Here is a 14,367-nt window from a genome sequence, read left to right on the forward strand (position 1 = left end):
AACACACCCATTTAACTTATAATCAGCATGTTAGTAGTTGGTAACCTGTAAAAGCTATGTTTTGTCAAAAAACATCTTATAGGAGGACATCTGTAAGTCTTCTAATGATATTTAATATATCAGTGTATAGTGTTTAATAACGCTTCAGTACCCCCTGCTGGTGCACACTGGCAGCCACATGATGTTAAAAGTATCTGAAAGTAGATCAGCTAAATAATATCCAAAGGTTGAATAATAAAATAGGTTCGGAAAAAATGGAACATACCAACTTGATTGTCTCACGGATATCAAGGTCAACACAGTCCTTAATATCTATTGTGGCTTCTTCCGGGGATTCACCAAAGAGTACTTGTAGGATAGCTGGGCTCAGTCCACCTAGGCATAGCCCATCATGGAGGAATGAATGTCCAATCATTCGGCCAGCAACAACAAAGAAGTCACTCTCCAAAAGGAGATGAGAAGTGGAGGGAATCAGATGATCTTGTTCCCCTTCAAAAAGAAGAGTTCCTCCTGGCACTTCAAATATAGGAAGAGCTGGGCTGAGAGTGAGAGGAGGAGGAAGAGGAGGAAGAATGAGAGGTAGAGGTAGAGCTGGAGGGAGAGGACGTGGACAAAGAAGAATACTCTCTAATGAAATGAAATGTTATCAACCATGGTTTGACGATGAGAGAGGCTGGACACAGGGTTCAGCCTAATCTAAGCCGATTTACTGTTGCCTCTGTAATCCGGACACTTAGACTTGAAAACAGGTTACCAGTTTTTTCGCTCTGCAGAATTCATGATATATCAGTGCTTATATCTGTTGTGTGAAACGTTTTTACTTCATTACTGTAATTTAATTGTTGGCATGTTGCATACTATAACTGTACAAAAATCCTGCACAATTGACTGTGGTAAACTTACTTTTATGCAACACAGACACTGACCAACCACTATATCTTTGTTGTTTATCTGAAGGACTGAGAAAGAAAGAGGTGCAGGTGGAAGGCTAAGGATTTCCAATGAGGCACAGGAAGCAGCAGTTACAAACTGGGTTTTGGCAAACAATGCATCACACTTAGAGAGATCCGAAGCATAGTAGCTATGTGCTGAGATGCATGTTGCACAATGTTATTTTTGAATAAAATGTGATTTTTTTTCAACAACTCATTTGTATTTATTCATTTATCATCCTCATACTTTATTTCTGTATACTCAAGCAACTTTCTCTGCAGAAACCTCTATGTACAGAGCATAGCCCATAAAAGATGAAAGTGCTTTAGATTATGCTCCGCAGTGTGTAGTTGGGTGGTCAAACAATCTAGTATTATGAATGAAGTGTGTTATATTTGGTGCTAAAGTTTGCATTTGGTAAGTGTTTATGTAGTTTTGAGTGCAGTTCTTCACTTAGCAGGAGAAATGAGGTGTTTTGCACTTTGGGTGTGTGGTTTTGTGAATTGTGTTTAGTGTTCTGAGAAAATGAGCAAAAAGAATGTGTGTTAGCAATCAAGAAAAACTGTAAGATGTTAATGCGGTGTAATGCAAATTCCAGTAAGGCTGGTTGTGTTGAATCACAAATGATGTGGCACCTCTATTCAAATGGGTAATCTTTAAAATAATAACACAACAGTTTATCATGTAAAAAAGCAGTTTGGCCCACAAGTATTTTTTATTTCTTAGATGTAGGTCGCTCGGCAATACAATTCATTCAGAACTCCCAGATCCCATCATATTTACTAAATTAAGTTTATTATGGGGCAGTTCCTTATTTAATTTTTTCAATTTTGTTGAGTTTTTCTTCTTAAAGGTGGGGTAGGTAATTTTGGAGAAACCAGCTCGAGTGTGCTAGAATTTGAAAATACACAGCCGGAAAAAATCTGCCACTTCCTTACAGAGCCCCTCCTCCAACACACACGAACGCGCACATGACCAATGAGGGCACGAGATAAGTTTGTGCACAGATGGAAGGCTGACAGGCAGGTAGGCCATCCAGTTATTTTAGCCGGGCCGGCTAAAATGATTGGTCGTGCTTTTTACAGTATTACGGCTTCCACAGATTACATTTTTTTATGGATTTTTTGTCAAAGCACTTAAGATATTCATTGCTATCGGGATGTTAAGAGCATTCCATGGAATATAACAAAAAGTGTATCTCGAGCCGGTTTCTCAAACTTACCTACCCCACCTTTAAATATTTTGTTGTGTGAATTAATCTTAACCCTTGATAACCCTTTTAGGCTCTCGCCCCAAAAATAACTCATACTTATCAACCCACAACTAAAAGCGCAAAACAGTAAACATTCATACAATACTCATCATTCTGATGACAAAACAGCGTCTTGTTTGATATGTGTAATACATTAACAATCAAAATAACCGGTTTCTGTTCCTTAAAAAAAAACGTTCAAATCTTCTGAGGTATATTTTTATGAATATATAGTATCACTTTTGAAGTTATGTTGGATGTCATTTAATATTAAGGCGGGTATTATAATTTGTTATATCTCTCAACTTGAGTTATTAAAAAAACATTTGAAAACATCAATCTATTATAGACTGTTCGAAAGATGCTGCACTTGATAGAAACACATGGAAACATTTAATCTCAGCATGGACTTAAATCTCCACTCCTCCCCCACAATGAACACACGTCTTTTTAGACTAGCTTTTAATGTGTGATTGATGACAAGTCCTTGTGACAAATGTGGTTTTATTGCTCGATATTAAATATACTTTTTATATTATCTTTTTTCTTACCTCTGTGTCTTTGAGCACTTGATAAAGCGCTTGATAAATAAAATGTATTATTATTATCTAGCCGCCCTTTTGAGGACATGTGTAGGAGAAGAGAACATCCATCATATTCTTAATAATAGGAGGTTGTGGGTGGAGGCTGTTTGGCAGGTGGTGAGCAAGGACCATCTCCCAGGCATCAATCAGATGAACATTCAGTCCTTTAAATATGGCTCTTAGCACCTTATCACGCCGCACCGTGAACCAGTCGCTGTTGGTTATCGTCTCATAAAGCCACAAAGCTTTGGGGTTTGCAGTCCTGATGATGACCACCGTTTGTGGAGCCCTCTCCAACAGCCGCACCACCGCACTGCGGATCCTTTGTAGCCGCCGGATGTAGACCTCGAGGGGGAAAGTGCCCAAGTGAGACCAGATGCCAAAAACGACAACAGTGTTTGGACCCCCGATTAAGTCATCTAGTTCATTGGCAATGTAACGAAATTCCCCAATTGGCACGTTGACAAAACGGAGAGGAGGACCATGGCAGCGGAAAGTCACCATGATTTTGTTTTCATAGTCTAAGGCCATGAAAGGTCCATTTGCCTCGAGCTGCCCAGGTTAAACTCCTTAAGATCTAAAAGTATTAGAGAGGAAACAGATTAAGATGCAGTGTGAACATAATGAAACTGTTGCCGGAAATCCCTGTGGATTAGTTACCTGGTAGTGCTGCGTTGAGGAACTCAAACAACTGCCTGATGGTAGAGTCTCCATACAGGTGGACCACTTTGCCTTTTAGACACTGAGTGATGGCAGATGCGCCGGTGAATTGGTGAACTTTGGTGCCATCTAGTGCTCGCCATAAACCCTGGTAGTAATAGCCAGAGGCTTGAAAGTTCACAATGCTGCTCTTCACCTCTGGTTGATCTGAGAGAAAGTTAAAGGATAATAGGGGGGTTGTTTTACTTTTGTTACTCTCCACCTTAACCAAATCAAAGTATAAAGTGAATGTATGAACATGTTATGGCCTCACTCCTGAGAGACTAGACACTGCAACAGCTGGGCTGTGTTGACAAAGTTTGAGCTGAGAGCTCCATGCTCCCTTTGCTCCTGTCAAATTGGCCTGCTAAATACATCTCTCAACAGGAGAATGATACCCAGAAGAAAGAGTTGTTGTTTTTTTCTGCCCCTATACTTTCGTCATCTGTACTTGTAGCACATTAGATCTTGAATTCAGTGATAAATGCATTCCTTACCTTCCTTTTTTGGTAAAACAGTGACACCGGCAGGTCCTGTAGCCGGAATGCAGACTTTCAAGTTGACACGACTGAAGAAAAGCACACACAATACTACAATAAACATTAATATCCCAAATGCAGCTTTTTCTACATATGCTTGCACTATTTCACTATTTTTCTTTTTGTATTTACTTGCACTATTTTTTCTGTTTTTCAGGTTTATTGTGTTGCACTGTGGGAGGAGCCTGTCACCTAAGATTTGAATCGTCATAACTACACTGTAGCTATTGTGGGGGAAACTTCTGAAGCAATTGGAAACAGGACTCAGAGAGACACGAGGAGAGCTGGAGCTTTGATGGCAAACACTGATGGTTTATTTGGAGTTACGGCCGGAGAATTGACAAGACAGGTGGTGTGTCACGAGTTGACACAGCGGTTGCCAAACCAATTCTGAAGGACTGTTCTGCAGCTCAAGGTTTTAACTAGTTCGGAGTGTAATAATCAACATTCTTCATCAGCGAGACTAAACAAATATAGACCCTGAATCTAACTAGAGCTCTCGTCCATAGGAAAGAATGTGCACCAGGGAACCTTCGTCCCTTTACAGTAAACTACCTCATGGCAGCTTGTGCTCTGTCATAGACTGGCAACAACAATACCCAAGGCCGTAGAACAGGGGTCGGCAACCCCTGGCACGCGTGCCACCAATGGCATGCGGCACCGTAACCAGTGGCACACTAGGAATAAGTGGAATAAGTGTACAAAATATTTATTTTATTTTCGGATCCTGAACGAGACCGCCGCCAGAGCGCGTCTCCCCGTTACCTGCAGAAGGAAGCCATGCACGCAACGCAGCCCCGCTCTCTTTAACTCCAGGCGACTTTCTGCCGCTTTCCTCCGTGGTGCAGGGCTGATAGTTTCACCACAGAGGAAAGCACTTCACAAATTGCATTACCCATAAGGAGCTGTAAAAATGCCCCAGTTTTTGCGTGGCGATCGATATCGGCCGATACTCACTCTCTGCCGACCGATCGGTGCTCTCTAAAAAGGCCGATCGCGAGACGTAACATACATGACACTTTTCCTGTGTGCTGCAAAACAAGCTCGCCAAAATGGCTTCACCAGTCTGGCAGTATTTTAAGGTGTCCGAAAATGACAATAAAATAGCGGTTTGCAACGTGTGTGAAGCAGAAATCCTGCAGCTCCACCCGCTGTGACGGACCGGTGAGCGGAGCAAAACACACAAGAGTTAGACCTAACACACTTAGCTATTTTATCTACCTTTGGAACTAGTTATAAATATATTTATTCTTCACTGTCACTCATTACTGGATCAGTGAGCTGCATGAGATACTGACAGGCTGTCAGGAGAGAGAGAGAGGGGGAGAGAGGAAAAGAGAGCGCTTCCGCTCATTTCTCCCGTGTTATTATCCAAAGTTAATGTAAACTTGAATAATGTAGGCTACTTCATTTGAATGTAACAATTATGTTGGTTGTTGTTTGTGGAAGCGCCAGTGAATGAGCCCCATTAACTGAGTTTTAAACATCACTTTTCACGAGTGTTTTCGTCGAGCTCTTCAAACCCCCCCCCCCCTGTTGATAATTCACGATCGGTCGGCACGCTGATAAAACATTTTTTTTAGAATGGCACTTCACTTCAAAAGGTTGCCGACCCCTGCCGTAGAACTATGCCATGGGAAAAGAGACAGTGAGAAGAGAAAACGATTAACTGTGTCGAAGATTGAATACCTAAGCAAATTATTCCCTAACAGCTATGTATGTATGTGTAATAAAAGCCTTGAACCTTGAATGGCATGGAGGTTTACCTGTTCTGTTCCCTAGTAGGGGTCTTTTGCTGCAGCTTTTGCCACCCTAAACTTTCCTTGTGTGAACTTGGAAGGTTCACACCTTAGAACTAAGCCTTACGGCGTAACATTTTGCAAAAGACAATAAAAGTGTATTTGACCAAAGCTGGATAAAATAATCAAATTACATTTTTAAAGCGAAATATCACACATTTGTCTCATTTGCTTTACAGAGTGTATTCTGGAGCACACAACGCTCTCTGTCCTCACACACTCGCAGCACACAAGGACAAATTCCCTAAAAGAAACCCCACAATTAAGGGAATAAAGGGAAAAAATAGAAGAACCTCAGGGAGAATGAGAGAAAGGTTTCTTCTCCAAGGAGATAAAGACATTCGTAGATGTTATGTGATAAACAAGATAATAAAATTAAAACAAAAAATCCACATGAAAATATATACTATAAAAAAATGTTCAAATGAAGGTCAACTATGATTCATACTGAGTGGTTACATTTATATTATCTTTTAATCTAAACTGCATGACCTGACAAACTTCTGAAACTTCCAGCCAAGCAGATAAATAGGTAACACATGATGTATGTATTTATAAGAAGTCACACAAATGACCAGTCTCTTTGCTTCCTTACCCTTGAAAGAGCTTATCCTCCTTGGCCTTGAGGTTTTGTTTGTATCCTCCCCTGCTGTGGGTGATCCTTGCATCACAGCTCATGTTCTTTGGCTTGTAGCAGAACCAAGGATCGCCGGTTCGAGGGTCGGTGAAGTCGCAGATTGGCTGGTTGGTTTGACGCAGGCAGATGTTACAGGTGGTGGTTTGAGAGCGTGAGCCTGAGCGAAAGAGGCTTCTGAAGAATATCCTATCAGGTTGTTCACGATTTAACCTGTTCAGCACTGTGATAGCTTCACTGGGATGAACTAGCGTCACCTGATTGGGTAGAAAACAAGAGTTTTTGTTGAAAATGTACAATTGGTGGCTAGAAATGGTAGACAAAGGACACACCTACAGCAAAATCACATAGAAAAAGATAGTTAAGCATCACCTCAACCTGAGCTTCTCCTTCCCAGAGTAAAGGAAAGACAGCAGAGTAGCTCCCATTGAGATGGTCCACCACTTGCCCAGCTACACCTGCACCAAGCGTTAGGTTGTGCAGCCGGGCTAATAAAAGGTCCCCCCCCAAACTTCTTCGGTTGTCCCTTGAAGTCAGAGATGACGATGCTGACTTCCAGCTGATCCCCTACGTGCCACTGTCCTCCTCTCCTCGCTGGGAGAATGGTGAAAGAGCTGTGAGCTGGATGACTGGTCAGCTCCAGGGAAAAAGGAGATGGCAATGCAGGAGTTTCAGGCCAAGCAACATATTCTAGTAGCAGGCGTTCCTCGAGAGCATCCTTAGGGGACAATGGTGGGAAGTTGCAGATGCTGCGGACTTTGGTAGGTTTAGTAGTAGCTTTCGGGTGGATGATGGTGGAGCTCAGTTTAGGCTGAAACTTGAAGGGCTTTTGAGAGAGAGAGAGAGAGAGAGAGAGAGAGAGAGAGAGAGAGAGAGAGAGAGAGAGAGAGAGAGAGAGAGAGAGAGAGAGAGAGAGAGAGAGATTTTTTTTGATTTTGGAAAACACTTTTATTTTGATGTTCAACAACAATGAACTTAATTACCTAGACATTTAGAGAAAATGTTTCTCTTTTTTTTGTATTGTCCTTTTCACATAAAAACAGAGTTAAAACCGAGCTCTCCCCCCACCACAGAGCACACAGCTGTAGTGAAACACCACCGATTTAAAAACTCTTCCATATTTTTCATCAGACAGTGAAATCTAAAATCTACTCACTCTTGCTTTTAAAAAAATAAACATGTTTGTGAGTTGCTGACCAGCTGTACTGTTTGCCTTGTTTTTCCTGCTTTTGTAAATCGATAGAGAGAGACAGAGAAGTTTACGTAGATACGTCAAACAAATGCACTGGAAGCAAATTAATAAATATGTGTTAATGGGGTTGATAAGAACTGTTGTTGTGTCATGTTTACCTTTCACTGTGTCCATAACTCAGCTCCTAACATTGAACGTCTAATATTTCTTTGAGGTTCGGTTGTTCCATTCCAGGCTTCCTGATTTCTGTCTTTAAAGTTTCTCTTTCTTGACTGTATTTGGCAAACTGCAGAATTACATGTTCTACTGATTCCTCCACCTGGCAGTGTTCATATAATCAGATAGATGTTTCCTTATGAATAATGCAATGTTTTGTTTAGTCTAGTATGTCCTAATCTAAGCCTTGTTAACACATTATCCAAATTGATGGTTCTTTTAACTGTCCTGACCGATTTTTGGCTGCAGTGCATATAGGTGTCTTCTTGTGTTTCTTTTGTCCCAATTGTGTTGCCACTCCTTAATGATGTTCTATTTCACTATGTTATTTGCCTTAGATTTACTGAGTGCAGTGTTGATTATTGACTAATGTTTAAGAGACTGCTTGGCTAATGTGTCACATTTTCATTTCCCTTCATTCCTCTGTATGATGTTATCCACATAAATGTTATCTCGATACTTCTGCTCCTTAATCTTTATGGTGTTTCATAAATGTCATTCACAATATCCTGCCTACGATGGGATGTAATGAAGTGGCATTATTGCTGAACTTAAAATCTGAACAAAGAATAATCCTTTGGATTTATATCTCTTCTATCCCCTGTAATGCCTCGTGCCATTGCCATCAACTCGACTGTGATTATAGATAAATGATCTGATGTTCTCAGTATTTTTGCACTTTAATGTTGGTTTGAGCACAACATATTTTTTCTAATCAGCAACACCTGTGCTAACACATTACACTCAAACATAGAACATACACTGTGGATGGCTCATGCACAACACAAATCCAAAAATAACTCACCAATGTGTCCCATATGTGAAGCTGAAAAAGGAAACATTTGTTTTAAACATACCCTTGTTTCTATTTATTAAACGATATGCTTTTTTCCCCAATCAAATAAAAGCATATGTAAAGAATAAATACATAAAATCTATTTTGCAAAGAATTCTTCAGAAGCAAACCTTTTAATATCTTACTAGTTTTTTACTGCAATGCACATCCTGAGACACATTTAAAACAATCTCCTGAAACCGGACTAATGTTAAACATTTCACATTAAAGGTAGGGTAGGTAATTTTGGAGAAACCAGCTCGATTGCGCTAGAATTTGAAAATACACAACCGGAAAAAATCTGCCACTTCCCTACAGAGCTCCTCCTCCAACACACACGAACGCACACATGACCAATGAGGGCACGAGATAAGTTTGTGCACAGATGGAAGGCTGACAGGCAGGTAGGACATCCAGTTATTTTAGCCGGGCCGGCTAAAATGATTGGTCGTGCTTTTTACAGTATTACGGCTTCCACAGATGAACATTTTTTTATGGATTTTTTGCCAAAGCACTTAAGATATTCATTGCTATCGGGATGTTAAGAGCATTCCATGGAATATAACAAGTGCACAGCAAATTCGCCAGTGTGAAAATCCTGGTGTTAGAGCTTTTCGGGGTAAAGTGTTGTGGTTTTGGTGTTACATTTAACATGATTAACACCGCCTGTTGTTAAAACACTATATAGTACAGGGTTGGATCATGGTGTTAAACATATTTAACGACGGATAGTGTGTTCTCTCAATCCGGGTACTTTTACGTGATGTGCGTGAAATTATTTAGATCTCCGCCATCTTTTTGATGCAACCATCAGTCTTGAGAGACCGCAGTCCGTGACGGTAAGTTATCGCTAAGTTTCATAATTTGTTCCCCAGATAGCTTACATTGATTTTGCTTGAAAATACAGTTGTGTGTGTGGTAGGTAGCGTAATTGTAAATGTATTGTTTTTATTACTAGCTTGCTAATTACTACTATTTGACTGTCATGACCAGGTGCAGGTGCACAGACCATACAGTCAATGCTTGCTTGCTAAACTAACTGTCCAATTAGATATGTATGTCGAATTAACGTTAGATATGTAACAGAAAATGTAATCATTACGAAGACCAATATATTGCACATGTCTATCGTTAGTTCGACAGCGAGCTAACAAGCTCTAGTGTTTGTAAAAAAGTTGTTCGATAATTGCCGCCTTTTCCTTTTCTAGCATGTTCTCCGTCAAGTCTCCGTCTAACGGAAGCAGTCCGTCTTGCAGCAAGTGTGATCGCTTGGCCTCGCCCTCGACAGACTGCAGTCAGTGAGTGACGGTAAGTTATCTAGATAACGTTACATTTAATTTGTTCCCCTGTTATCTAACATTACTTAATTTGAAAATAACGTTACAGTTGTGTAGTTGCTAATAATGTTTACTAGCTTGCTAAGAATATTTGTCTGTACTGGCCGTGCACCTGCTTGCTAAACGTTAGCTAGCTGGCTAGTTGGCTAGCCGGTTAGTTAGTTAGTTAGCTAGCTGGCTAGCTGTCAAATTAGATAACATTAGCTATGTTACATACTATTATGTCATTACAAACACCAACGTATTGCACATGTCTAACGATAGTTCGACAGCTAGCTAGCTAAGAGGTTCTGGTGTCGGTCCTTATTGGTATAGTTAGCCGACTTCGCGAACAACCTTTTTTTTTCCTATTTCCTTTCACTAGCACTATCTCAGTGTCACCTAAGCAGCCATCAGTCCCCGCAGGTTTCGACCGTGTGGTCTCAACAGACCGCGTGACTGTAAGTTATCTACGTTTCATTGAATTTGTTCCCCAAGTGAAATAATTTATGTGTATGTACAGTAATAAAGTTGTTGGCTAATTGGCTCCTTTTCCTTTCTAGCACGTGTTCTTCTGCTCCGTGCGGAAGCAGCCATCTTGTGTGGCCTCGACAACGACTGCATGCAGTGAGTTTTTCTTGTCACACAGAACGATTTTTTTCTCTCTTGGAAGACCAGAAGCTGTGTGGTTCATAAACACATTTTCTTACTCAATATCTTACCCTTAGCCTAACCCTTTTATTTTAAATAGTATAATGTCGGAGAAAAAGAAATGGCTCAGAATACTGAAATCTTTTTTTCCTTCTAATTTGTTATTATTTGGTGCAGGCACGAAACATACTACCAATAGAAATACATTGCTTCTAAAATCGTTCTGTGTCAGAATACTGAAATCTGTATTATATTTTTTTAAATCTCTTTTTCCTTCTAATTTGTTATTATTTACATTGCTTTTAAAATCGTTCTGTGTGACACGGAAAAAATGGGGAAATCGTGTTGGTGAACACAAATCAATAGATTACTTTTTTGACTATAACACGAAATGACACTGGGTTGCAACACACCAACACTGTGCATAATTTGTTCCCGAAACGTATGTCATGCACAGATAGAAGCCTCTCAGCTTAAAGATACAAAAATAAAAGAACAGAGCATAAAGTAGAATTTATTTATCTAAAGACGGTTCCAATTTATATTATGCCACCCTTACACAATTTGAGTATTTGCTTGCTTAAGAAGGGGAAGTTGTGATGCATCATGTGAAAAATCTAATAACTTGTGGAATAACAAATGTTGTATCTCCATTTTACCCATATAGGGCTCTTGCTCTTCTCTTCAGCTGAAGATGATAGTCAAAGTGCAATACCGAAACCAAAAGAAGTACATCAAAATTCCAGAAGCTTGTTTTGGCATCTTCATCACTGAAGGCAAGTATATGAACTGCATATGAATCAGAATACCTTTATTAGTCCCACAGAGGGGAATTTTGCGATCCACCCTCATTAACCTACTGTTACATTAGATGGACATGATGCACTATTGAGGCAGTTCCCCCCCCCCCCCCCCTGTGTGTGTGTGTGTGTGTGTGTGTGTGTGTGTGTGTGTGTGTGTGTGTGTGGTTTAAGCTTATATTTGGTCTTCAATCCTTTTAGTAAAAGAGAGGTTTTCCATCCCTGTGGACAACATCTTATCAGTGGAGGATGACACTGGCACAGAAGTGGACGACTACGCATTTCCAGATCTACTGACTACCAGTGGAATATGCTTTGTCATCAAAGATGAACTGAATGACAGTGGTGGTGAGTGACGACAATAGACCCTTTTCTCAGCAGCTATTTTGACGTCATAGCAGGGTAAACACAGGTGTAATAGATCAAATTAATTATGGCCCCGATCTATTTAGTGTGTCACAGCCAATCCAGTGAGACAGCATATTATCAGGGCCCTGGCCTGCCTACATCCTAAATTACATCTCTGTTTACGCAGCATGTCAACATGGCTGCTGAGAAAAGGGTCTATTTTACATTTCTCAATTGTATTGTATGCTGATTATCCCCATGCAAGTGTCAAGCACACCACACATTTCATTGCTATAAACAATACTATCTTAAAAGGTAAAGTATTGTTTATAGGAATCAAATGTGTGGTGTGATTGACACGTGCATGGGTAAAGGCATACTCAACTGATTTAGTGAAAATACATAATTTTGTACTTACTTGGGGGTCTTGTTGAAAGCCTTGTTGTTAAGCTTTTGCTAGACTAAAAACCACCATTGCTGTCTAAGTATTGGTCCCAAGTAGAGTGCGCTCTTGTGGACAACGACTTTGGGACTCATACTTGCGATGGAGGTTTTCAGTGGGTTTGTTGTCTTTTTGAGAACACTTCACCAGTAGATTACATAAAGACATGACAAAGGAAGACCATATAATTTCAATATTCATATTTAATATCTCTTGTGTGATGACATTATTTTCCAGAGCCATCCTCATCCTCCGCTTCAGGCACAGATACTCTTTCAGTCACTTCGAAAAGCAGCAGTGAGAACGATTTCTACAGTGGCACTCTGAAACGCTTCAGAAAAGAGGAGGAGGCTTTGCAGGGTCCACAAGCCAAAAATGTGAGTACATTTTAGTGACGTCTGTCCATCCGTGTGTCTGTACCAGTAGATTGCTCATAAACCTATACTGCTTACTTAACGGGTGTCATTTTTGTTGTGTTTTGTTTTAAACTGATAAAACAGGTTCTGCTGACCAAACCAGGAGGAAGTGATGTGCTGAAGGAGTATGAGGAAAAAGGAACAATTAGTCCTGCCACAAGAAAAGTGATGGTGAACATTCTAGTTGCAGACATGGTGCAGAGTGAGGGGTAAGATTCAAATTTGTTATAGCTTTGCATGAAAGTGTCATGTATGTATAGGTTAAGTGTGGATGAAGTTGGTGCAATTGTATTTCTACATAAATTGAGTTCATTAAGTTTATATGTTCTAAAACGAAGTCTCAGTGGCGTTTTATTTTTCAGAGGAAAATACTCTGAGCATGCGCAGTGTAGTTTTTACAGTCACCGTAGACAGTGAGAGGGAGGGGCATGATCGGGTTTCGTCCCACATGGCTCAAAACGGCTCAATAGGCACACACTGTAGACACTAATTAGAAGAACACAGACTAAAACAGCAATGTACAGACGAATCATGATTAAACATGATCTTAAAATATATTTTATTTTTTTGTAATCATTATTTTTAATACTTTCTGCTGACACTAGGTGGGGGTGTCCCTAATGACCAGTCGCCACTGCTCTTAGACTTAAATGAATGAAATGTTGAAAATGACTTTTTGCTCTACAGGAGAATCCCTCAGCGACTGACCAAAGAGAAGTATGCACTGGGGATTGTTACCCTGTTTCCCTCGCTCCAAGATCCACATGGGAAGACAGGATATGTGAGTTATTCTTGATTATGATCAAAGTAGACTGTTTTAGATGGCTTACATGGTTCCTTGAATGCTGTGGGATTTATACTGTAGGGTAGTTTAATTCATTTGGGCGGCTGTGGCTCAGGAGGTAGAGCGGATAGTCCAATGACTGCGAGGTTGGTGGTTCAAATCCCGGCTCCTCCTGTCCACATGTCAAAGTGTCCTTAGGCAAGTGTAAGACACAGAACCCCGATTTGCTCCCAATGAGCAGGCCTGCACCTTGCATGGCAGCTGCCGCCATTGGTTATGTGAATGTTTGTGTCAATGGGTGAATTGTCAATTTTATCCAAAGCGCTATATACAGTAAGTGCAGTCCATGTACCATTCCTCTTATTTCCTTTTTGGTCAGGAGCATTTTTATGACGGGCAGAAAGGCGGTGGGTTTCTAGCGTGGCGACTGAAGTCCGTTCAGAGAGCAACACGACTTCCTGTGAGGTCCAAGGATTCCAGAATAGAAGAGAATGGAGGCCCCATGCTAAGGAGAGAGATAGGCCACTGTGATGATCATCCAGATGAGCAGAGATTTCAAGAGCTCATATCTGTGATGAATCATACAAACGACAGAGAAGTCATCATGAAGAAGATGAGAGACACACTGGAATATAGACAGCGCCTTGTCCACGATCCTGACAGATCCTCCACTGTCCTTTCAGTATTCCCGCGCCTGCTGGACACTAAAGGATTGGTAATATTTTATTTGTTGCTTATGAATGTTATTTATTAGTAAATCTATTTTGATAGACGTTTTAAGCAACCTTCAGTTAAATGGAGATGATCTACACCTGTGAAATTGGCATTAGTAGTAAATTGAAAACCTGATGGTGGTTCTTGCGTTTGTGCTGTATACGTGTTTTAGATTCTCCAAGACTTCAGTCTCCTCTTTGGGTCAGAAACTCC

At 40.5% G+C, this 14,367-nt stretch overlaps 2 protein-coding genes across 2 annotated transcripts in view; one reads left to right on the forward strand and one right to left on the reverse strand.

The window, feature by feature from the left end:
- Nucleotides 1–2,011: 2,011 nt before the first annotated feature.
- Nucleotides 2,012–14,367, reverse strand: part of LOC117484944 (NXPE family member 3-like) — a 45,565-nt gene continuing 33,209 nt past the window's right edge. Inside the window, 8 exon segments of the mRNA XM_034133444.1 lie at nucleotides 2,012–3,311; nucleotides 3,314–3,346; nucleotides 3,430–3,636; nucleotides 3,966–4,036; nucleotides 6,402–6,697; nucleotides 6,813–6,947; nucleotides 6,949–7,266; nucleotides 8,654–8,674. Of these exon segments, the coding sequence (XP_033989335.1) occupies nucleotides 2,794–3,311; nucleotides 3,314–3,346; nucleotides 3,430–3,636; nucleotides 3,966–4,036; nucleotides 6,402–6,697; nucleotides 6,813–6,947; nucleotides 6,949–7,266; nucleotides 8,654–8,674 (1,599 nt within the window). The 3' untranslated portion in view covers nucleotides 2,012–2,793.
- On the forward strand, nucleotides 9,297–13,680 carry LOC117484952. Its single transcript, XM_034133464.1, has 9 exons — nucleotides 9,297–9,522; nucleotides 9,892–9,991; nucleotides 10,385–10,460; nucleotides 10,563–10,626; nucleotides 11,318–11,426; nucleotides 11,652–11,798; nucleotides 12,478–12,617; nucleotides 12,729–12,865; nucleotides 13,344–13,680. The coding sequence occupies exons 5-9, from the start codon at nucleotides 11,345–11,347 to the stop codon at nucleotides 13,450–13,452; spliced, it is 615 nt and encodes a 204-aa protein (XP_033989355.1). The 5' UTR covers nucleotides 9,297–9,522; nucleotides 9,892–9,991; nucleotides 10,385–10,460; nucleotides 10,563–10,626; nucleotides 11,318–11,344; the 3' UTR covers nucleotides 13,453–13,680.

This window comes from Trematomus bernacchii, unplaced genomic scaffold (assembly GCF_902827165.1).
Source record: "Trematomus bernacchii unplaced genomic scaffold, fTreBer1.1, whole genome shotgun sequence".
Taxonomy (NCBI): Eukaryota; Metazoa; Chordata; class Actinopteri; order Perciformes; family Nototheniidae; genus Trematomus; species Trematomus bernacchii.

Excerpts from the sequence above, each read along its gene's own strand:
- LOC117484952 (XM_034133464.1), top strand. The coding sequence starts at position 11,345 with ATGATAGTCAAAGTGCAATACCGAAACCAAAAGAAGTACATCAAAATT. Across the intron at positions 11,799-12,477 it reads TGAACTGAATGACAGTGGTG|AGCCATCCTCATCCTCCGCT; the intron begins GTGAGTGACGAC and ends ATTATTTTCCAG. Across the intron at positions 12,866-13,343 it reads GACATGGTGCAGAGTGAGGG|GAGAATCCCTCAGCGACTGA; the intron begins GTAAGATTCAAA and ends TTTGCTCTACAG.